At 43.8% G+C, this 22,786-nt stretch overlaps 1 protein-coding gene across 4 annotated transcripts in view; it reads left to right on the top strand.

The window, feature by feature from the left end:
• ASB5 (ankyrin repeat and SOCS box containing 5) overlaps positions 1-19,527 on the top strand; it is a 59,316-nt gene extending 39,789 nt beyond the window's left edge. For 3 of the 4 annotated variants that reach the window (XM_053916438.1, XM_053916437.1, XM_045197134.2), the window contains exons 3-8: positions 11,224-11,303; positions 13,358-13,465; positions 14,148-14,298; positions 14,417-14,551; positions 16,535-16,726; positions 17,498-19,527. In XM_053916438.1, coding sequence (XP_053772413.1) covers positions 11,224-11,303; positions 13,358-13,465; positions 14,148-14,298; positions 14,417-14,551; positions 16,535-16,726; positions 17,498-17,625 — 794 coding nt within the window. In that variant the 3' untranslated portion in view covers positions 17,626-19,527. Of the gene's footprint in view, positions 1-2,624; positions 2,850-11,223; positions 11,304-13,357; positions 13,466-14,147; positions 14,299-14,416; positions 14,552-16,534; positions 16,727-17,497 lie in introns of those variants that run through there. The other variant, XM_053916439.1, reaches the window with a different exon arrangement.
• Positions 19,528-22,786: the final 3,259 nt, after the last annotated feature.

Below are 22,786 nucleotides of genomic sequence, written 5' to 3'. Positions count from 1 at the left end.
AGTACACCATCTCCAATCAATGGAATAGCTTGTGGTTTTTCTCTGACACAATAGTTCTGAGTCCATTATCTGCTATGCGGTGTGATTTATATTATTTTCATTAGTGGTTTCTCCAGTACTGGTTTGCTTTAAAACTTCTGCCTACGCCTAAGTCCTGATGATATACTGCAGCTTATCCAGTCCATTTGTGTATTCGCACTAGGAAAGGTGCTAGATTCTTCTGTGTATTTAGCGGTGTCCCAGTGCTTTCTCGTTTATATGCCACAGGCACCCAGCACTGAACTGATTCTGTCCCAGGCACGTTCCCTTCCTCACACATCCTTTTAAGAAATCAGGCAGCTGGGCACACTCAGTTGATTCAATCTTTTTGCTATTTTTTTTTTCTAGGAAGTTCTCTGCAATAGCATTTTCCTCCAATGCCATGGACTCACTTTGAAAAATTACTTTCGCTTTTGATGCGAACATTTCTGAGAGAAGTAATGAGCTCATTAGCGCACATGATTGTTTAGGTGAATTATTACATGTATTCTGCAGGCCAGCACCACACACATCTCAGTTAGCCAAAGCCAGTGGCTTTGCCCCCACTGCCCTGGAAATGTACTATATATTACCTCCAAGGACTATAGAAAGCCCTCTTGAAGTATTCTTGGGAACTCCACATTCTATTCCTTAAACTAACATTTTTTGGCATGCCCGCCATTTAAGAGATGCCACCATTGCCCGGGAATCCACAGACCCAGCACTCAGTTCCCGCAATGAGAGTGCACAGCCCAGTGCCAGAGGCAGACATAGAAATAGACCATCATTCGGTAGGTGCCCAACGTTGTTTTAAGGACAAAATGGTCCCAGGTTTCATGATAAAGCATCCTCTATTTCTTTTACTATAAAAAAATCATAGTGTGAAGCCCAAAAGTCAAAAGCTGAACATTGAAATTTCTTTCACACACAGAAATTGGTATTTACTTTACCTTTTTCACCCTCCCCCACCCCTTCCTACTGAAGAGAATATAGTCCATGATAGTGTAGTAGGTTTGCACGGTGACAGGTGAGTCTCAGAATCAGTGGGTTGATCCCATTGTAAGGGGTAGAAATACTGAAACACATTGTATGCCAGCCAACTCGACTTACATTTAAAAAATGTAAATGAAAAGTGAGTGTTTACTTTTACTGTGTGGCTTGTGGAGATCCTCATACTGCCTAAGGGCCACCACGGCGGGGGAGGGGGCCCCCTAGAGTCAGGGCTGAAAGACAACAGGCAGGTGTAACTATGCAGGGCTGAACAGGCCCCTCCGGTGGCCACGCCCCCGCGTTTTCTAACTCCACCTGAGACTGTGCCCTCCATGCCGGCAGCCTGGGTAGAACCGGTCCTGCTAGGCGTGTCTGGCCTCCGCCGTGGCGGCCCCACATGCCAAAAGTGCATTTGCCATCTTGCCCTTCCTGTGTTCGCCGCAGCATCTGCACTGAAGAGTGTTAGAGCCAGAAGACAGGGGCCCTGTCCCGGGCTCCTCCTCACTCTAAGCAGAAGGAAACTGGGCTACAATTAAGCCACTTGCCCCGGATCACGTAGTTGGTAGGATTAGAACTTAATTCAAGATAAGGAAAAACTATTCTTGGTATTCATTGGGGATAACTTGGAGGTACGTATTGGCAATCTAATATGCCAGGGAGTGCACGGGAAAGAATTTGACTCGTGAAATGGTTTCTTCTCCTGCTTGTTCTATGAAGGCAATACCCCAATACTTGTTTTTACATATAAGGCAACAGAACGTAGAGTCTAAAAATCAGCTATTAAACAAAATAAAGATGAGTGATAGAATGTGTGACCATATTTCATCCAGGCGGGTCTCTGTGCAGAAACCACACTCTGAAAGCTGTGTAACGGGATCAGCAGCTCAGTTAATCCTCCGGTCCATCCTGCTCCACTCAGTCACGGACAGGGTACCTGGCTCAGGCTCATGTGCCAGCAAAACATACCAGGCACAGGTTTTGTTTTTCCTCTCATCTCTCCAGCTAGTCTCTCCTCTGCCTTTTACGGTGGAAAAATCTCAGCTGCACTTAAATTGACTGCTGACGTCTTTTGGTCTAGAAGTGGCCTCCGGAAAAACCACAATTGTGAGCTGTGCCTATATAAAAAAAAAAAAGATGCCTGTGATTCTGTACGGAGGCCAATTCCAAACTTAGATCCTTACAAGGTGACAGCCAGAGCCAGCTGCCTGCTGCCCCTAATACTGTTTATTCCCGAGGACGAAGGGGAGAGGCTCACTAGTCCCAGAGCACTCTGAGCTTTCTGGCTGCAAAGTTCTGTCTGGAGCTACTACCAACGGATTGATTTGTAAATAATTAATGGGCTCTGATGTTTTACAGGCAGAGCTCTTGTTCCTATTCTGTTTCCAACTAGCAAAAGCAGTTTTACACATTTTCACTTGCCCTCTCGCACAAATAGTTAAATACTTCCGGCTGCAGCAGAGGCTCCACTTTAAAAATAGAAAATGCTGCTGCATTTCAGGCCCTCCCCCTTCCCCCCACCACACCTACCACCTATCAACCCGCTCCAAGGGTTGCTGAATAAAGTTCAATGTCGAGGCCATTCTCCACTTAGCCCACAGGAGCCTTTGTGAAAGTCCGAAGGGAAGGAAAAAGTAGCTAGCTCCCAGTCGCTGGTGTCTCTTGTGGCCAGAGTACCTGCTCCCATGCCACCTGCCTGTGGCAGACAGCCAAGCACACTATGCCCGCAGATAGTGCCGTTGAAAGGAAATGCCTAAAGCAGACCCTCTCGAAAAGAAGGCTAGAGAGGATAGAGGAATGTTCTTCTAAACGAAATGCTAGCTGGGCTCTTCTGACCAGTCAAGGTTAGTAGAGCGGCCATTGCAAGTCTGTTGGCTCCTGAAATAAACTCTGTTGACCTGTGTTTGCAAATACTAACTTTAAACTGGGGGCGCTTCCAAGAAGGCAAGTTCCGAAACGGAACGCACAGCATGGCAAAGGACCGCACCCTGCTTCCCCTTGTTAGTGCGGAAAGTGCACCTGCCCACTCCGTTTTTTCACTGTGTATTCCACTCGTAGCCCCGGGGCAGCTCACCTTTCCCTGTCAGCAGGTGTTGCTAGGTGGCATGGAGGCAAGGAAAGATGTTGTTAAGCAGGAAAAACCATTTACAAGCAATTAAATATGGCAACTTTGAATCATTTAAATTGGACCAGAAAGGATGAGGGTGATGTAGGCAGGAAAATGAATAGAACAACTTTTTTTTAAAGTGCTTGACACAAACTTCGTAATTTTTATAACAGGAAAATATAAAAGGCATAAGGAGAATGGTGTGGTACCAAGAGAAGCTAGGTGAGGAAATTAATTTCAGAAAGAATAACCTAAGTTTTCATTTTGGCAGAATATCAACCTGGTTGATGATAGACTTAAAGGTCAGAAATGAAGACTCGGGGATAAAAATGACCTTCTACTGCCCACCCCGCCCCCAACTGTAAGAGTTGTATTTCCTGTGTAACATTTGGAGTTTGAAGAATATTATTTATAATTATTATAAAATTATAAAACATCCAAAGCATATTCTTAAATAGGGTGGAATACTATCCTTTCTTTAAAAGATCAAGGAAACAAACTGATTCTTCTCCCTCAATCCAAATTACGTTTCCTTTAAATTACTTTTTAACGATGCAATTATCAGCAAGAATTAAGAACAAATTAGCATGGATCGAAAGTGGTTAACTACAAAGAAGACAATTTAACAACTCAACCAGTGGTTACTGAGTACTTACTACATGCTGGGCGCTGGGCTGGGTGCTGGAGAGAGTAGTAAATAGTCTCCAGGTCCTGAAAGCCCAGGAGGAGCTCCAGTAACCGGTTAGTGTAGAATCAAGAGCTTTCCGTTCGTCCTGAAGCGAAGCGTCAACTACCTGCTCGTGCACTTGACCACTGGCATGCGCAGTGGAAGAGAGTTGGGTGAGGTGACAAAAACCCTAAAAACCAGTAGATTAACTCACCTGGATGAGTCTCACATACCTTCCATTGATTCCAAGATAGATTCCAGAGGGAGTTGAAAATAAGCTATTATATTATGTTAAAAATCTAATTTTGTGTAAAGAAAATACAGTTTTACACAATCTTCTTTGATAGAGCTTAAATGTATTAAAATTATTAGAAAAGAGAAATGTCCCATGCTTTGATTTTTTAAAAAAGAAAAGACTTAGCAAACTTTCATTAGATTGAGTTTCAATTTTTTTCCCAGTACTTTTAATGAGAATATATATAGGCCCAATCTTGCTGGAGATAGCTCGATGACATATATCAAATTTTAAGAATTTACACTGAGCAGATAATTAGACACATTCACAAAGATAGGAAATAATGTTGATTCCCTAAGGGGATTAGCTAAATCAATAATGACAAACCTATAGAATGAAATCTTGATATATATTATATAGTAGTCATTTAAATGTTGTAGAATTGTATTTTGTGGCATGGAACAATGACCCTATGATGTCCATCAGTGGAAACAAATAGATAAAAAGTAACCTGAATAGTATGGCTGTGTCTTCCTTACGATGACAAGGCACTAAAATTGGTGAGAGAGGCCAGGTAAGAGCTGTAGATTGGAGAGTCGCCATATCAGTGTGATAGTTGCCCCTAACTTTTGACCCTATCTTTTGGGTTGGCCAAAAAGTCCATTTAGTTTTTTTACCATAGAGTAAAAGACACTTTTTTCATTTTCATCAATAACTTAATTGATTTGGATATTTTGAGTATGGCAGCTGTCTCCTGCATGGTATACCTTTGATTGTTCTGAATGAATGTCTCAATTTGATCACTATCAACTTCAACTGGTCTACCCGATTGTAGAGCATAGTCCAGCGAGAAATCTCCAACGCAAAACTTCACAAACCACTATTGACGCGTTCAATCAGTCACAGCACTTTCTCCACACGCTGCACAAATCTTTTTTCTGCATTTCAGTTGCATTTTTACCTTCCTTGAAATAATAAAGCGTCATATGCCGAAAATGTTGCATATTTTCTTCCATCTTCAATGTTAAAATGGATACTCAAAAATTCACCAATTTTGATTTTTTTTTAAATGCACACTGATATGGCAGCTGTCACAATCCAGTCTAACAAAATCGTTTCGAAGGAAGTTAAAGATGACTAAGCGCTACTGGAGCCGTCGTATGGAAAAACCCACATGAACGTTTTGGCGAACCCGATATTTGTATCTCCTATGGACGTATGGGCAGGCGGAATGAGATGAGCTAAGACTGCATAACCTTAAACGAGTTGAGTTAGTCTGAATTCTGTTTAGAAGATGCAATCAAAAACTACGTACAGATACATGGAAGTGAGTGTTTCAAGTGGAAGGTGGCTGGCATTGTCATATTTCAGATGTGTTTGGTCAGATGCTGAGCAGTTCACACTCGTTACAACCCCATGCCGTAGGTAGAATTCCCTTCTCTTCCCAGAGGAGAAAACAGGCTCAAAAGGTTAAATAACTCCCAGCAGCCCCAAAGCTCAGGTCAGTGCTGGCACTGGAACTCGGGTCGATCCGATGGTGGCCAGCGAGCTGTGTCCACAGCACCAAAGATCGGTCGTGAGTCGCCTCTCCCAAGAGCCGCACTGTTGTCTGAAGACTGTCTTAAAAACTCTTTCTCTCTTGATTTTGGAAACCACAATCTGTTGAAAATTTAGTCTTTTTTCTTAAGATAAGCCACATCATTCTTTCACTTCCGTGTGTTGTTGTCGTTTCTCTGTTCGGCCCATACACTATCATCATCTCAGGAAATAGTGGAGGGCTCTAGACCGTGAACAAGAAAACCGTAAGCATGACTTGCATGCTCTGTAATTCAGGGTACTTCCTGAAGTCCCCAAGATCCAGGACAACCTGGTGGTTTCAGATCTGGACTAGAATTACCTGAGGGAACTTTCAGAGAGGTGAGGAGAGTGGGGAGGCCAGGACAGTCTCAACCTTTTCTTTTCAACCTGAAGAGACAGGTTTTGCCAGCCCATCCACTTCCCTCCTTACCCATCCTGCCCTCCAGAATTTCTGTGGCTCCTTTCATTTGGTTCCTCCGGTCAACAGAAGAATAAACAATAGAGGTCAGCAAATGCCTGGTGATTTTTAATTCTTTCGGAAACTTGTGAGTAGGCTTGAGCCAGCAGTTGTGGAGCCTGAAGCTTATCCATCTTGGGGGTTCTTCTTTAAGAAAGGTAACATGAAGTTACACACGGAGCCTTAGAAAGTATCTGTGTAACTTGGGGTCTCCACTGAAGGGTCACTGGTTTCATGGTGAATCCACCCCCGGAGGAAGAAGAGTGTTGACCTAGTATTTTATAGCAAAGGGAGCTATAAAACGTATTCACAGTTTACACTCTGCTTCGTTACTGAAGACGGCATCGCTCCTCACCTCTCTAGTGAGTCTGCAACCCAATTCCACGATGGGGCTCAGGTGGGGAGAAGTCAAAGAGTTCCTAAAAAAATAAAAACAGTTTCATCACAGCCATGGGCAGAGATCAAATTGGAATACTTTCATTTCACTGCTGGGCACACCCTGTTAGGAGAAAAAATAAAGTCAGGACCCGCATTTTCTCAAAGAGGGGTGATAATACGGAAAGGCCATTTTGAAAATAAATCAGATTTTCAAAAGCTGTTTTTCTTTGTGAAGGTGAAAGGTCATGTTACAAGAAGCTCAGAGCTCCTTAAAATGGCCGAATAGAGCCAGCAAGTGACAAGTCACTTTTTTACGCTGATAGAAAAAGAGAGATGAGCCGGGTTCACCTCAACAGTGGCTGGCTAGAGGTGCCCTGGGGAGACGGCGACTTAGGTACGGCGCAGACCCTCACCAAACCGTGTGTATCCAGGAACGCGGATGTTTTCGCTCTTGCGATGGGGTGTTTACAAATCAGGGCCGGCTGTCTTCCCTGTAAATTAAATACCAGGTGTCTGGGAACCAGCGTTGTTTCTAAATATATTCGGAGTCACCTCCTGAGTAGAGACAGAGAGACCATAAGAGCAGGCGTTTGATTGGAGTGGTAAAAGCGGCAGATACTTTGTAAAACGATTTCCACACTGAATAATTTATCCTAAAGAGTTAAATTGAACATTTAAAAATATCTTAGACACCGAGTAAGAGCCTAACAGGATTGTAAGGTGACCGAATTGTCGTGTGTGGAGGCAGGTAGAGAAAGCTTGGTTGAGAAAGCTTGCGGGTCTTTGCGATGTAAAGCAGACTCGTGCTGAAAGCTGCGATACATACTACTGAACACACTTGACCATAAATGTGCAGTCGCTAAATTTTTTATTCTGAAGGGGAGAAGTGGGGAGGGGTGAAGACTGAGTTCAAAACAGAAACTAGAACAGGAGGGGGTACCCTTCAATTCTCCCCTCTTTCCAGACTAATTACAGAAATTCTTCTAAGGACGTACAAGGAAGCAAATGAGGAAGGGTCGCTGGGGGGTTAAGTAAGCAGAATTCAAAGAAAACAAAATGTTATTTTTTTAAAATTGAATAGCGTGCATGTACTATAGATTACTCTTTTAATAAACTGTCATATCTTTATTTAAGATAGTTCACTTAGGAAGAAAATGTAGCAGCCGTAGTTGACTGTTGCCTTAAATACATTTATAAGCCATGCAATTGTTTCATATAGTTATCTAAGTTCATAGCACTGAAAAGCATTTCAGGCAGTAGATGCTGTTATTAATGGCTTGAGTTTCCTTGGTTTTGGAGAAAAAAAAGGTTGCTCCCTAAAATGCGTATTAAAATCTCCCTCATTTGTCAGTCTGGATTCAGCGGAATGCTAGGGATTGATGGTGCATTTGTATACAGCAGGCCCTAGAAGCTCCTTCCTAAGCCCCCCTCAGTGCTGTCTCGCAAGGAGTGCTTTCATGACATCATGGGCACGCATGTTAACAGGACGCGGGGAGGCCACTGCCCAGGTCTGCCTGGCCATCCTTTCCTCCCGGGGTTCCTGGACTCTAGATCCCACCGGCTTTCTCTCCTCCCTGATTTCCATCTACGTCTGGCCTCCTGCTCTCGCCTGCCCCCTGCTGGACTCCATACTGACAGACCACAGGGGTCCCATGCAGTGAGCAGAGCTGGGCTCAGCCAGGGAAAGAATGGGGCAGTTATTTCTTCTAAGCCCCAGTTTCTACCCAACCCACCAAGGGGTCCCTCCCTCAACATGGTATATTTCCACTGGTTTTGTCACTGTCCACCTGCTTACCCTTTCCAGCTGATTGCTGTGACGTCAAACTTCCTTTTCAGGCCAATGGAAGTCATAGTCATAGAAATAATAACAAATATGTGCATAGATTCTGGCTTCGGCATTTTTTTCTCCCACCATGATGGATTTGTGTTGGTAACAAAAAAAAAAAAATGACAGAGTGGGGATGGAATGCTGTGTGACAGTCTGGGAGGGACCCTGGTGGTTGAAATACAGGTGGTAAATTCAAATACTTTGTTTCTTTATTTTAGTCCTTGTGTGGCCGGTTTTCTAAATGACCCTTTTCTCTTTTTTCCTCTGCTTTTTTTTCTCTTTTGTGAACACCAGCAAGCAATGCTGAAATGAGTCGGAGGGTAATACACTCATGCTGATGGACAAACATTTTGGTGCGCAAAAGAGGAATATCAAGTTCCTCGTCGATGCAAATATTGTTACCTTTGCTGCCCCTTAAAGGTCTTCGTAATACGCTAGAAAGACGTGCACCCAGGATGAATCCGAAGGCCACTTCTCTAGGCTTTCCCCAGTCCCCCCACCTCGCTGATTGCCATGGTAGCTAATGACGAAGGAAGAGCGTGCAGTGCTAGGCAATGGGCTTCGTTTGACTCAGCAGAACAGCTTTTAGAGATAAATTAAGGGTAATGAACTTTATTACGTCTTTATACAGGCTGGCACACATGATTATTATAAATATTAAAACATCATTTAAATTCAAACATATTTAAGCATTGATTTCTGGGAACCTTATTGCTTTACTGCTGCTCTGCTGATTAAACCGAACATAGCGATTTCACATATGCACGCTGTCTCCAAAGTGAATATTAACATTATCTTGTTTAAATATTCACAGTGAAAATTGATACATCTTGTGAAGTCTGCTGAGTTTCACTCCTCAATCAAGTTGTTTAATGATAAAACAAATGGATGTGTGAGATTTTATCTTAGAAGCTGAAACTCGAACTACACTTGTTCCCCAAAATAATATTATTTACAGTGGCGACATTTGCATTTCATGCAGTGAGAATATAATGTTCCAATTTCTTATAAATTATTATTTTGCCACCAAATTTTGTCCTATCGATGAATATTTATTGGTGTGCAATATTAATTTCAATTCTGCTTCAAATATCATAGGAACATTGCATACTGTAAAGAAATAACACACATAAGCTAATAACTAACTCTTCTTTCAGTTGAAAACACAAAGAATTGGGTACCTAGCTTACTAATTCTGCGGGGTGAGCAGGAAATAATCCTGGACGGACATGCGAAAGCAAGATGGTGCAGCATCGTTAACTAGGTCAGCTCTGGAGTAGGACATGCAACTCCCTTTAAATGATTTCATTTCGTCTAGCTCTCAGCTCTCCGACTTTAAGGTAGAAATAATAATTGCATATACCTCAAAGAGTTGTGACAAGGAAATGAGATACTGTCCACGGTGCTTAGACTAGTTTATTCACACAGCGAACACGATTCGGCATTAGCCGTTATTACGTTACTCGTAAATCAGTGCCAGGAAGTAGAAGAGAGACTCTTCCCCCTCCCCCTGAGGAACTGTATTTTTAATAAAACCCCAAAAATCATTGGTTATAGAGAGACTGGTGATTGTTGACTTCTGTCCTCTATGCCAAGTTCACTCGGTCGTTTCATTAACCTGGCAATATAGGCCCCGCATGTTATTCAGTGGAATTATTTGGCCCTCGCTGATGTTGTGGGAAAGTTCTAATGTAAGACCATATTACAGAAGCAGAGAAGCATGTGTGGACTCTTCCCAAGGTATGCTATGCAGGAGTAATGAGGTAATTTCTAAAGGACAATGACCTACTGCTTCCAGTAATTTTCCTGACCTATTTAAACAGGCTTTAGACATGCTCTTCATGAAATTTGTGTCTGGCAGCAGCTCAGTGACTTTATTTATACTGCACTAGAGTTGATGAGCAGTTTTTAAAAATTATTTTTATTTATTGCAGCCCATGGTTCCAAAAAGCAGGGAAGGGGCAGGAGACAAGGAGACAGATATTAGCAAACATGGTCCCATTACACCGGGAAGCATTTCTCTCTAGTCAGCATTGTAGGAATTTGTCAGCGTTGATGGCCTTTAAATGAGTGCTTTTCTGGTTTGCATAGTCTGCATATTGAGTCCCTTTAAAACATACGACATGCTCTCTCATGTCCACTGAATAGAACCAACAATGTTGATCCTGTTTGAAGTACAAGAAAATCACCGTGTACCAGTCTAGGAACCTACAAAGACACCTTGTGGACCACTCAGTGGGGAGAGATGGGAGGGGAGGGAGTACCTTTGGGTGGTAGCTGGGTGCGCAAAGGGTCTGGGGAGAGAGGAACAGGGGCGGGCACTTTTCTAATGGGAGGGTCACAAAAGGCATGTCATAAGAGGGGGGCTTGGGGATGTGACAGGTCAGTATTCCTTCCCACCCCCAACCAAGGCACAGGGTAGTTGGGCTTCAGTGCCACCAGCCACACTATCAGCACCACTTCCGACAAAGATGCCACTGCATTCCTCCAACCTGTGACATCCCTGTGTAGGGCCCACTGCTGGTTCCATGTTTCAGGACCCGCAGGGCTCAGCCCCTCACACTGCCACACGGGGAAACAGCAGTGGGGCAGGGATCATGGAGAGGTGGCTGCTCCAGCTGCCTTCTCTGCTAAAGGTGCCAAAAGATGTTTGAGGGGGAGAGGGTCTGCCTGGAAAACCATGAGACAGAGGTAAGTTTTTGTCTGTTTTGGTGGTAGATCTAGAGGCCTTAATCCTTTGTACTCTTTGCAGGGTTACTCCAAAGGTGTGGTAAGTCTGGGGCAGGTGCCCCTGGATTTGGGGATCGCCCATTACGGTCCTTTGGAGAAGAATCCAATTTCCTGATGTATACACATCCTGGTCCCCTTGTGGTCGTGCAGCTTAATAGTTCGTATTCCACAGGAATTGACCCTGTTTAACAGGGTTTGCTTGGGCTTAGAGACATTTGTTTCCCTTCTCTTCCGGCAGGTTCCTGGGCAGATCGCTCACCACTACACGAAGCAGCAAGTCAAGGTCGCCTCCTCGCTCTGCGAACATTGTTATCACAGGTGAAACATTATGTTCTTATGTCTTAGCAGTTTGGATTTCTCATACAGTATATTTGTTTTCTGATAGACATATCTAAGCAAGAAATAATTAGAGTCATATTTATTAAGCACTTTAATTATCCTTAGCTCTGTACAATGTGTTCAGCTTGTTGCAGATTTAGCTCAGCCTAAAATATCCAAACGGGTGGTGAGAGCAGACACCTAGACCACCCTCTGTGCACCAGGCGATCTGTAACACATCAGGGGGTTGCCCGTGAGAGCGACAGAACAATTGTTTCTCCACCTGCCTGCTCATCGGCCTCAGCAGAAAGGACTCTGGCTCAGCCCGTGCGTTTCTGCAACATCCCAGCATGATTCTGCTGCACACCTGGGTCAGACCCAGGGTGCAGAGCACCGCCCTGGGGCTCGGGGCCTCCAGACCAGACTGGCTGGTGCTAGGGGTGAACCCCAACCTCTCGGAGCCCCCCTTGTCTCCTCTGTGAAGGGAAGGTTTAGGGTAAGATGCCCCCTTAAGGCCGTCTACTTCTCTGATAATCATGTGACTATTTTGTTTGCTCATCACTTGATGGAAAAAAAATAACCTGCAAAGACATCGTCAGTGCCTGCAGGGGAACCCCCTGAAAGGGTAGCGCAGGTCTTTGAGAGGCGAGAAGTGTTAGGATATTGCATAACATGCATCTCATGTCCGCTGACAGGCCAGGCAGGAGGAGTCAAGGGCTGCCTCAAAGCCCCATGGGAAAGGGAATCCCAACCTTCCAGATGCTTCCGTCATCTGGCTGTTCTAGAATTAGTTCTCCAGGTCTGACTGCTGGCCAGCCCCTTCGGAACCTTTGAAAGGTTAATTTCAGGAGTCTTAAAAATTGCCACTTGCTAGTGACAAAGATTTAGGGTGACTATTTTCTTTCCTTTACTTGAAGATCCCTCACATCCATCAGGCATCAGAGATCATGGTGATCTGTAATATGTCACCGGGATTTGGCCCCGAGGATCTTCATTTATTATAGTGTTTAGTGTGATTGTCAATCAGCCATGACTTACCGAAAATAGCAAGAAGGCAAAGAATCTCAGATCCTAATAATATTTGATTATTTTAGTCTAATATCATTAGTTTAATTGGAACAAAAACCTTAAAAGCGTTTAGTTTTGATTGAATAATAACATCACCCTTTGCTGTATGCTGGGCACAGTAACTGTTTTTCTATGCATCATCTCATTCAATCCTCACGGTAATGCTAAAATGTAGAGGTTAATGTGCTCATCCATTTAAAACAATTACTGTCTTATGGAGGAAGGCGTCCAACCCAAGTGTGAGCCGGTAGTCAGGGCTGTGAACCACCCACCAGCACAGAACCTCGTCAGAGCTGCTTTCTGACAACAGTTCACAAGGCAGGTTACTCCAAGGCGGGGAGTTTTCCCAGTGTGGGCTGACTGGGGATTTCATAGCCCCAGTCAAAGCAAGCAATCCAGACTCTAAATAGTGTTTTTAAAAAAACAAAAAAAGGTTATTTACTTATTTATTTTTAGACAGAGGGGAAGGGAGAGAGAGAGGGAGAGAAACATCAACGTGTGGTTGCTTCTCGCAGGCCTCCCACTGGGGACCTGGCCCTCAACCCAGGCATGTGCCCTGACTGGGATCGAACCAGTGATCCTTTGGTTCGCAGGCTGGCACTCAATCCACTGAGCCACACCAGCCGGGGCTCTAAATAGTCTTTAGTTCTACAAAACAAAACAATTAAAAAAAAATACTAGCAACCCAAACAATCCCTAAAGAGACAAAAAGGTGAGTAAGCAAAGTTTAAATAATACTTTGAGAATCCATTGAACAAAATACTTAAAACGGTTTGGGGCTTGGAGAGGATAGTGTAACAACGATTATGCGGCTCAGATTTCTGGACAGCTGATTGGCTCGGGCTTTGGACTGGCCTGGCCTGCTCAGCTTACACCTGAGGTGCCTGAGACTTCCTGATTTTTCAGATCACTCTTTAATGGCAATTGTAGAGATGACTCGAGAGAACTTTTTGCTCACCCTTCAAAATTATCCCTGTCCTCTTCAGGGCTATAACGTAAATGCAGTGACCATAGACCATGTCACCCCTCTGCACGAAGCCTGCCTGGGCGACCATGTGGCATGTGCCCGGACTCTTCTGGAAGCTGGAGCTAATGTAAGTCCCCGTTCCAAACGTGGACATTGCGATGTCTCCCCCGTGAGCAAATCGAGGCAAGTCCTCTTCCCCGCTCCCTTTCCTTCTCAGTAGTTTTCAGAGGCAGCGGAGTGAAAAGAAAGCTCTCTCATTGCCCCAGCCCTCTCTCATTTGCCCTTGAAGAAGGATTTCCGATCCCAATGTGGAGCACTCTTTGGGCTGCTTCCTGCTCTCACGAGTCTACATAACAATAAATGAAGATCTTTATGCCTACAATGGTTGCACCTTCTGGACGATTTTCTTTAGATAAGTTCTCAGAAATAGAATTTCCAGTTTAAACTGCCACCAGCAAAGTGGCTTCCTCACGACTTTCACCACCGTCACACTTGTTGCCTTCTTTCCCAACTGAAAGGTGCCTGACCGTGGAATTGGGTTGTGTGTTTTGATCCTTGAGTGGGTATTTTTTCATGATTCCTACTCATTGCATGTTCATGTGAACTTTCTACCACGTCCCGTTTCTGCATACCTCTTCCAGTTTCATAGCTATCCTCGCCCACGTGTCTGAGCTAAATACACTTTGTGCTATTCACAGCACACCTTTTCTCCAATTATTCCTGTGAGCAGATCACCTCACTTGTAAAAATGCCCCACAGCGAATCCGTGTGGTTTTCCGACGCTCACGCTCACATGTCGGTTGGTTTAGGTCAACGCAATCACCATCGACGGCGTGACCCCGTTATTCAACGCCTGCTCACAGGGCAGCGCGAGCTGCACCGCGCTCCTGCTGGAATACGGCGCCAAACCCCAGCTGGAGTCCTGTCTTCCTTCTCCCACGCACGAGGCCGCCAGCAAAGGTGACAGCCGCGGGGTGCAGGGATGGGGGCAGAGGTTCCTGGGGCCAAGTGCAGTCAGGGGAGGCCCATGGGGGGTGGGCAGGTAAGAAAGGGACACCGTCTCTCTTTCTGTGTGCAGGCCACCACGAGTGTCTGGAGATACTGGTATCGTGGGGCATAGACGTTGACCAGGACATTCCTCACCTGGGGACACCTCTGTACACAGCCTGCGTGTCGCAGCAGTTCCACTGCATCCGGAAGCTTCTCTACGCTGGTAATTATCTGTAAAGCCTCTTGCATCCCATCCATACCCACAAGCAATTACTCAGCTCTCCACTTATTTCTCGACACTAGCCTCATTAAAAATTACGTCTCCGTGCTGAAAATGTGCTTATGCTAAGCATTCTCACCCGGAGTATATAACCCATAAAAAGAAAGTCATTCTGGATTAAGTCCACTTCACCTCAAAGCTCCAAAACCCCCACTTACAAAGATCGTAACATCCATAGCTTCAAGGTTGAATAGAATGTTGCCAAATAGGTGCATATCTGTGCAGAAAACCATGAAAAGAAATTTTAGGGATTATAACTGCTTCGGTAGCTTTATCCTCCACCAGACACAGCTCCCACAGGTTCCCAGACTGTGAGCTCTGTCCCACTGACCCGCAGAGACGGAATGTCCTTGCCCACTCGCTGGAAACAGACCAGGTCCCCACGGTCCCTGAGAAGCTCCTCCTGGCCTTGGAGACCAGTGTGGTCTGTCCCAGTCTAGCGCTGGGGCTTCTTTAGGTTGCAGGCTCTCCCCTTCCCCACCATCTCTTTCCTCTAGCACAGCGCCTCTCCTGGGGTGGGAGCTTGAAATACACTCAACCTGAGTAAATGGGTGTGTGTGTGCGTCTCACCGTTTACAACGATCCTTTGGCCTCTGGTAGATCCCGGCATCTCCTTAGTCACCCTTTCTGTCACTCACAGCGTCTGACTCAGTTGTGAATGTCGGGCAACCCGTCTTCATCCGTTTCAACCCCATCGCTAGTGAGCCTCCCCAAGGCGAGCTCTGCTCATTGTCGGCAGACTATTATTCCCTCTCTCCATTCTCCCATCAATTTATGTAACCAGAAGAGTTTGTTCTTCATCACCTTCTACACTCGGCTTGGAATATTTTCTTTCTGTCAAATATTTCACACTGGGTAAAAAACATATATATACTGAAAAGTAGTTAGTAATTGTGGATGGATTGTTATTCTCGGGCACTGTTCTCTCATAAAACTGATACAACCCACAGAGTTTATGCTATCTCTATGGAGGTTTTGTTATACACTGTAATTTTTCCACCAAACATTTTACATTAGGTTAAAAATACTGAAAGTGATTACATTTATCGAAACCTGAAAGCAGCAGGAGGGTCATAAAGGGACTCTTAGAAGGCCCTGCTTTGTACAAATGTTAGTGTGACAGAGTGTATCAGAAAATAGAGTTGGAAAGGACTAATGCATTTTTATTGATAGACATTTCTTGGTGTTGTAACCATTTATTTACTGGAAAATGGGATTGTTATTCCTCACAATTTAAAAATGTAAGCCTTCATTCCTCACACATGCATTCAACAGCCACTGTGTGCTAGGGCTCACACTCGGTAAAAAGCTATGCAGTAGGTGATTTCACATGTGAGATATTTTTAAATGTAAGCATCTTTAAAATTTTTACTTCACATGCAGAAATATAATGTGCCTTTCCAGTCAAGAAACTCAGTGCTTTCCTGTGTTTATCGACTTAAACTGCATGAGTGAGAAGTGACAGGAAAATCTATACACATTTCACCTAAAGAGCTCACACAACTACCATCACAGGTTTTCCAAGAAACAAAAGAGCTCTCTTGCCTTAAAATAAATGGAAAGAAGGAAAGCAATACGTACAATCTTGAATAATCCTAAGAGCTGTCAATCATGATGAACATAGATGATCAACCTAATTGCAGACTGTTCATAATACATATAATAATACAATTAATTTTGGAACTGTTTAACTTTTTTATTAATAGATATTTTCAGGATACAGAAGATAGTAGAAAATGTAACAAATATGTGCATTTCCATCCAGATGTACCAAGTTTTAAGGTAATATGAATGTACAACGTATGTATATACGAAGCACTCCTGACAGAGGGGCGAAGGGCCCCTTTCTGCCACACCTTGCACCCTGCCCTGAGGTGGCTCTGAGAACAATTGTTTGTACTCAGCACCATTCCGATTGCCACACAGGTGCTGATGTGCAGAAAGGCAAATACTGGGATACGCCGCTACACGCCGCCGCTCAGCAGTCCAGCACGGAAGTTGTCAACTTACTGCTAGAATTCGGAGCCGATATCAACGCCAAGAACACAGAGCTTCTGCGGCCCGTCGATGTGGCCACTTCCAGCAGTCTGGTGGAAAGGTTGCTGCTTCAGCGTGAAGGTAAGAAGGGTCCAGGCGAGCGTCGAAGCCACAGAAATGTTTGCCTGGGACGTGACGACCTTTTGCTGGCATGCAAACTAATAGTGGCCTAAGATTTGGAATATCTTTTGGGAAATGAAAAAGATAATCACAATGACCTTGATTTCCTTGTTTCCATCTTACCTAAGCTTTATATTCCTTTGGTTAAGTTAAATACGTTTAGTGTTTGGCAATGCGTAGTCTGTGATTCTGTTAAATATTTTCTGCAGATAAATACTTACAGACACACCCCATTGTATAGGGGTGGGCTCCTTCCATCACGAGTTGTAGGAACATAATCGGGAAATATTTCCACACTTGCTACTTTTGTTCCATAACAGGGTTTCTTAAGTCTGGTCAAAACACAATAATAAAATTAGCTTTGGCTTAAATAGTAAATCTAATTTGAGAAAAAAAAATAAAGAATTCCCTTCTGTAGTGCATGACACCTCTTTGATTTATATCTCCTTCAAAAAATAGAGTCTGTTTCTGAGGTTCTAAATACAGCCGTCATTTCATGAGCCTGCACACTAAATGTTTTAAAGAATGTGTATGGAATATACAGTCTCAATTCTAACGAGCTCTTATAAGGGGAGTATAAAGGCACATACGAATTTCCCCCGTGCAGGGGTCATACTGCCCTGGTTTGCTACAAAGCTCTGTACTTATTTTCTGCTTGCATGTAGTGTATCTTGCAACATATCAGACCTCATTTTTTAAATTTTAATCAATACACTTTTCTTGCCTGCGTAGCGACCCCGAGCTCCCTGAGCCAGCTCTGCCGGCTCTGCATCCGCAACTACATGGGGAGGCCGCGACTTCACCTCATCCCCCAGCTCCAGCTGCCCACACTGCTGCAGAACTTCCTACAGTACCGATAAAGCAGTAAAGTGATTCCCAAACCCAGAACGGCAGAGGTTCCTGTGTCATGTGCATCGCGTGTATTTCATATTAAAATATGCTCAAGATAGGGTCAAAGCGAGTGTGACAACACCCAGGGAAGAAGTGAGCTGTGCATTTTCATCGTAAGTGTGCTAGTGGGCACCATTGTTGTGGACATTGTTACTGTATCTGGACGTAGTATGTCTAAAATACCGGTATGTTTTCCCCGTATACACTTTTGTTGATTTAAAAAAAAAACAATGAGTTCTCCATTTTACATTTTTTAGAGCAAAAAGGAAAAATGTGAACTCTAACCAAAATTATTCACATATTGCATTTTTAAAGGTCTATATTCTTCAAATAATGCATTAACCTTTTAATTTTGGTCATTGTCATCGATTCTCTGTGTTTCTGATATTCATACAAAATACGCGGATGGTTTAGAAAAGAGCAGCTCATACCCCTTTTGAAACGAAGACCACTCTTTCAGGAAATCCGCAGGGCTGCATGCCCACTGCCATTAGAATGTTCGACCATAGAGAAGAGACAAGTTGTCCCCTCCTTGCAAAGACCTCACGAGGCCCTTCTCCACCTTAAGGGGACCCCGTCCAGAAAGGGCAGGGCTGACAGTTGCAGCTCCCGCCCTCTCTCTGCGGGAGGTGTGGAGAACACCGTGCACCCACTAAGGCTATTTTAGGACGGCCTTTTTCTCCAGGGTGGCCTCTCTAGGTCTCTCTTCAGTGCTTTTATCTGTATCACTCCAGCCTTCTTCCATTTCAGAAATTGTCGACAGCTGGTGATACCAGAACTGAAGCAAATGGACTTCCTGTCTACTTGATAAAGAGGCCCTGGCCAGAGCCTGGGAGCAGGGCAGTCCAAGGCTGTAGGGAATGGGAGATCAATTATTCCTTCGGCTGTGGGGTACCATTAGCAAACTTTGAGACCTTAACAGTGTACCCTCTGTGTAGACATTAATAGTGGTGTTTTTAATTCTTACACAAAGCAAGGGTTCAGAACACACTGTTTTGGTAAGGGAGTGTTAGATCAAAGAAGGCATTACTAAAACAGTGTCCCTTGAACAGGTTAATACTTTGCGTATTCTCTTCTTCTTTAACTGTACTTGAGTGCAATATAAAACACAATACAAACATTTTATGTCCCCTTTGTAATTTTAGGCCAGATTTGAGTTTCTTGTGGATTTAGAAATAAGATAATCAAGATATGTACAAGTCTGTGTCAAGGAGAAGAAAATATTTTGATGAGTTTTTAAAATTTATCAAATTTTGATAAAATAATGTGACCACTATTTTAATAACCCAGAGGCCTATTTTCCTTTCTTTTTAGTTCTTGGCTGCCTTCCAGAGACCCATGTGAAATAAACCATCATTGTATATAATGCCAAGGTCACTAAGATTGCATTGAAACAAATCATTTGTTTAGATTTTTCAAAAACAGAAACAAGGCTGTGGCATGTTCATTAAAATGTTCCCCATGTAGCTAGAGACTTTTAATGTGCGTGTTTTACTGAAACATCCCTAAAGAGTCAGTAATGCCCTCATAAATGTTTGTATGATAGAGTAACCTCATTAGCTACAATCAGGTATTAAGACTGCTTTTAGCAAAAAAGATTTCTCCTGTATTTTTCCTGAGTTGGAGGTATTCTCTGAGTGTGGGAGTAACACTTGTACCCTCCTCACTGGTCTTGTGCCACCGAGAAAAATATCAAATATTAACAAGAAAATTGGCAGTTTTAAATTTTTGAATGCTGGTGCCTTGTATCTTAGCTTGCGTGTGATTGTCTTATCAAAAAACTGTTCTAATTTAAATATAGCACACATTTGTTAATGTGTTCAAGTGTGATTATCATCCCTGGAATAAAACACTTTTTTTTTCTGTTGTAATTAGTATTTGATTTTGTCATTGAAGGTCCTGGAGAATCTGAGTCAATTGTGCTAATTTTTTTAACCACCAAGTTTTCAAATCAGCGTGTCCCCTGCATGGAGAGTAATGCTCACTGGTGGAGAATGACCCCTCTGTGGCCCGAAGTGGGACAGACCTAGGGCCTCTGGAGTCACGTTTGGGTGAGCTTGGGGCAGAGCAGGAACAACTGCACAACGTCCATCCCCACGAGGCCAGCAGCCCTGTGGTGGAGGCTGGTGGACTTGGCATTCGGAATCTGGTCAAGGTTGGCATCTCCCCAGCAGGGTGATGGTCAGATGTCCTTTTAAATTCTATTGTCCAGGAGGAAGTTAAACACACACACACAGGGACAAATTAATTCTCAGGGACAGTGGTACCATTCACACGCACAAGGTGGAAGAGAAATAGTGTCCTCCCTTAACAATCGTTTGGTTGTATTTTTCCCATGACTGTTAATCCCCCTTATGCCCTCTCCCACCCCCACCCCGCTCCCGCCCCGTCGTCACCACACGATTGTCCGTGTCCATGAGTCCTTTTTCTTCTTCGTTCCATCCCCCCACTCCCCATCCCCCTCCCCAACAGCTGTCAGCCCGTTCTCTCTCTGTGAGTCTGTCTCTCTTTGGCTTCCTCACTTAACAGTTGTTGAGGCATCTCCCTCACAAGCAAGTCAGCACTTCACATTGTTAGGATTCCAGTCATTATGTGTGTCCATACCCACGCTGTCCGAGAATGTGTTGCTTAGGCAAGAAATCGCTCCTTGCAGGAAGAACGCAATGTAATCCTCAACGAAATGGTCTCAGGCAGAGGAATGGAAGGCGGCAATTTTATACTGCCAGTTACATTTTCCTTAGGAAAAGCCGTTACCGGTATTGAAAAGAATCTCACCCACGTTATTCTGTGGTTGTGTATGAAGAGGGGAAATCACGTGACGGACCCACACACGTATGCCTATTTTGGTAGCAGTGGGCTCGTCTCTGGTCCAGGACCCCACACAGAGAGGGCCCCATGCTTGGCTTATGGTCTGCTGTCTTCATCTGGGGGTTGTCATTTTTTAACAATATGCCTACTTTTTTATTTTGCACTGTGCCCCGCAGATTCTGCACCTGCTCCCGTTCTCCCGGGACACTGTTAACTCACCAATAAGTAACATCCAGCTGGGGGGATTTTTTTCTCTCTGGGTAAGTCAGATGGGCCTTTCTCTTCCCTCTAATCTGAGACTTAAAAACTTACAAGAACTGGAGTGAGAAGTACAGTCACGGGCAAAAGGCAGGATGAACATTCTCCTTGGGAGGAAATGTAACTTCTCCCTCTATTGTCTTGAATCCTTTGTGGGAAATCACCTACACCAAACCAAATTCCATTTGATAAGGCCCAAGGACACAGGAAAACTGGACTAGGTTGTTTGCAAAGTGTCCCCCTGTAGTTCCACTGTCACACCCCTTTGCAATGTGACTTTTCCTTGCTTTCCATCAAGAGTGGGAATCTATTTTTTCCACATCTCTTGAATTTGGACTGGTCCTGTCTGTTGCTGCGACTAAAATACATGGTGGAAGTGGTGTTGGGTTCCTGCTGAACTTAGGCTCTGGGGACCTTGGACCTTCTGCTTCTGGCCTCTTGGTAGCCCGGGCCAGCCTCCTTGAAGACGACAAACCCAGCCGACAGGCAGCCCCAAGTGCCAAGTGTGTGAGCAAGGCCAGAGTGGAAGATCCAAGGGCCTCACACGTTTGCCAGCCACTTTGTAGCAATTCGATGCATTTCTGCACAAACTCTCAGTACATGTAGTTAGAAAGGTTTCATTTTAAGTCTTTGGGTATCTATGGAGGGAGAAAGAGATCTGTTCCTCTTGATGTTTTCCTTTGTTAAGTGATGATTATAGCCCATTACAGTCATTGTCAATTGTGACTGAGTTGACCACGAGCTGTAATTACAATTACAGGGGTGAACATTGTCCAGTTTCATCTGTACGGATGGAGACACGAAGTGGCCTGATAGATTTGAACACGCTATTGAGCAAAGTGCCTCTAATACGCGTCTGGCCTGAATACGATGGAGTGAGTCACCCGAGGGGGAGAAAAACTCCCGAGACTCTCAGCTTCAAAATTAGCTGAAACTACTTTTAGCATCTGAGATCTTAAAATATTTAAGTAAATGATTGTATCTTGCAGTCTTTTTTAAGAAATTGATTCTGATGTTGAAATATAAAGTAGATAAATAGTAATTTAGGTAGTAGATGTGTTCTTAAGTTCATAGTTCTGCTTGTTTAAATAAAACTGATGCTTCCAATTCATGTTTAATTTATTCCATCTTATGGCTGTGCCTTTCAACTTAAAACAATTATTAGGAGACAGTAGGAGGGGGAAAAGTTATTTCTTCATCACCTTAGAAACTGGACCACAGTCTTTTTGTATAACCACCTTTGAAAATCCACCGTCCATTGGCAATTATAAAACAATGTGTAGTTCTAGCATGAGACTCCCAGGAAGTTCAGCTTAAATATAGCTGAAGACAAAGGTCGTTCAAGGCCACAGCCAGGTGATGAAACCGGCAGATCTCAATGAATCTTAAAATAAGGTTATGGTATAGAATAAGACAACTTTTTAACAATCTCATAGATGCCTCAAACTTTTGAGAGACTTCATGCAATAGAGACAAAATACTTCCGTCAAAATTCAACAAGTTAAGTATTTAAAATTTATAAAAATCCTTCATTCTTATATCTAGGGTGAATGTTGAAAGAAAATATCAGAATTTATGAAAAGCACCATCAAGCATATGTATTAAAAGAAATGTGCATACTGCGTTCCACCTTTTCCCAATCCCTTCCTTGTTTTATATATCCTTTCCCATGTTTCGGAATCATAGGATCGTGGAGGGACCCAATAATTAGCAGCACTTCTCCTTCTTGCCCAGATTCTGACCCAGAATCTAACCCTAAATCATTCTAACTCCTTAGCAAGGCTGTTCCCAATGAAGCCCCAGTCTAGAGCCCTAATCTCGCTCTCTAGCCGTCATCACCTAAATCTTGGCTCAGCCCTCTCGCTAAAGCCCTAAGCTGAAGGAGTTGATCGCCGGGGCCCCCTCGGGAAGCAGGAAGCTCTAACTTGCAAATGGTTTTCAAACATCCTGTAATTTTTATGAACACAATGTAATAAGGAAACAGGCTAACTTTGGACATCAAACATTTACTCGTTTTAATTTCGCAGATCTTCTGTCCACTGGCGTTTAGGAGGGAAACCCCTA

The sequence above is a fragment of the Desmodus rotundus genome, chromosome 13, assembly GCF_022682495.2.
Source record: "Desmodus rotundus isolate HL8 chromosome 13, HLdesRot8A.1, whole genome shotgun sequence".
NCBI classification, from domain to species: Eukaryota; Metazoa; Chordata; class Mammalia; order Chiroptera; family Phyllostomidae; genus Desmodus; species Desmodus rotundus.
Note: the sequence above shows the minus strand (reverse complement) of the source record. Positions and strands in the feature narration are given on the sequence as shown.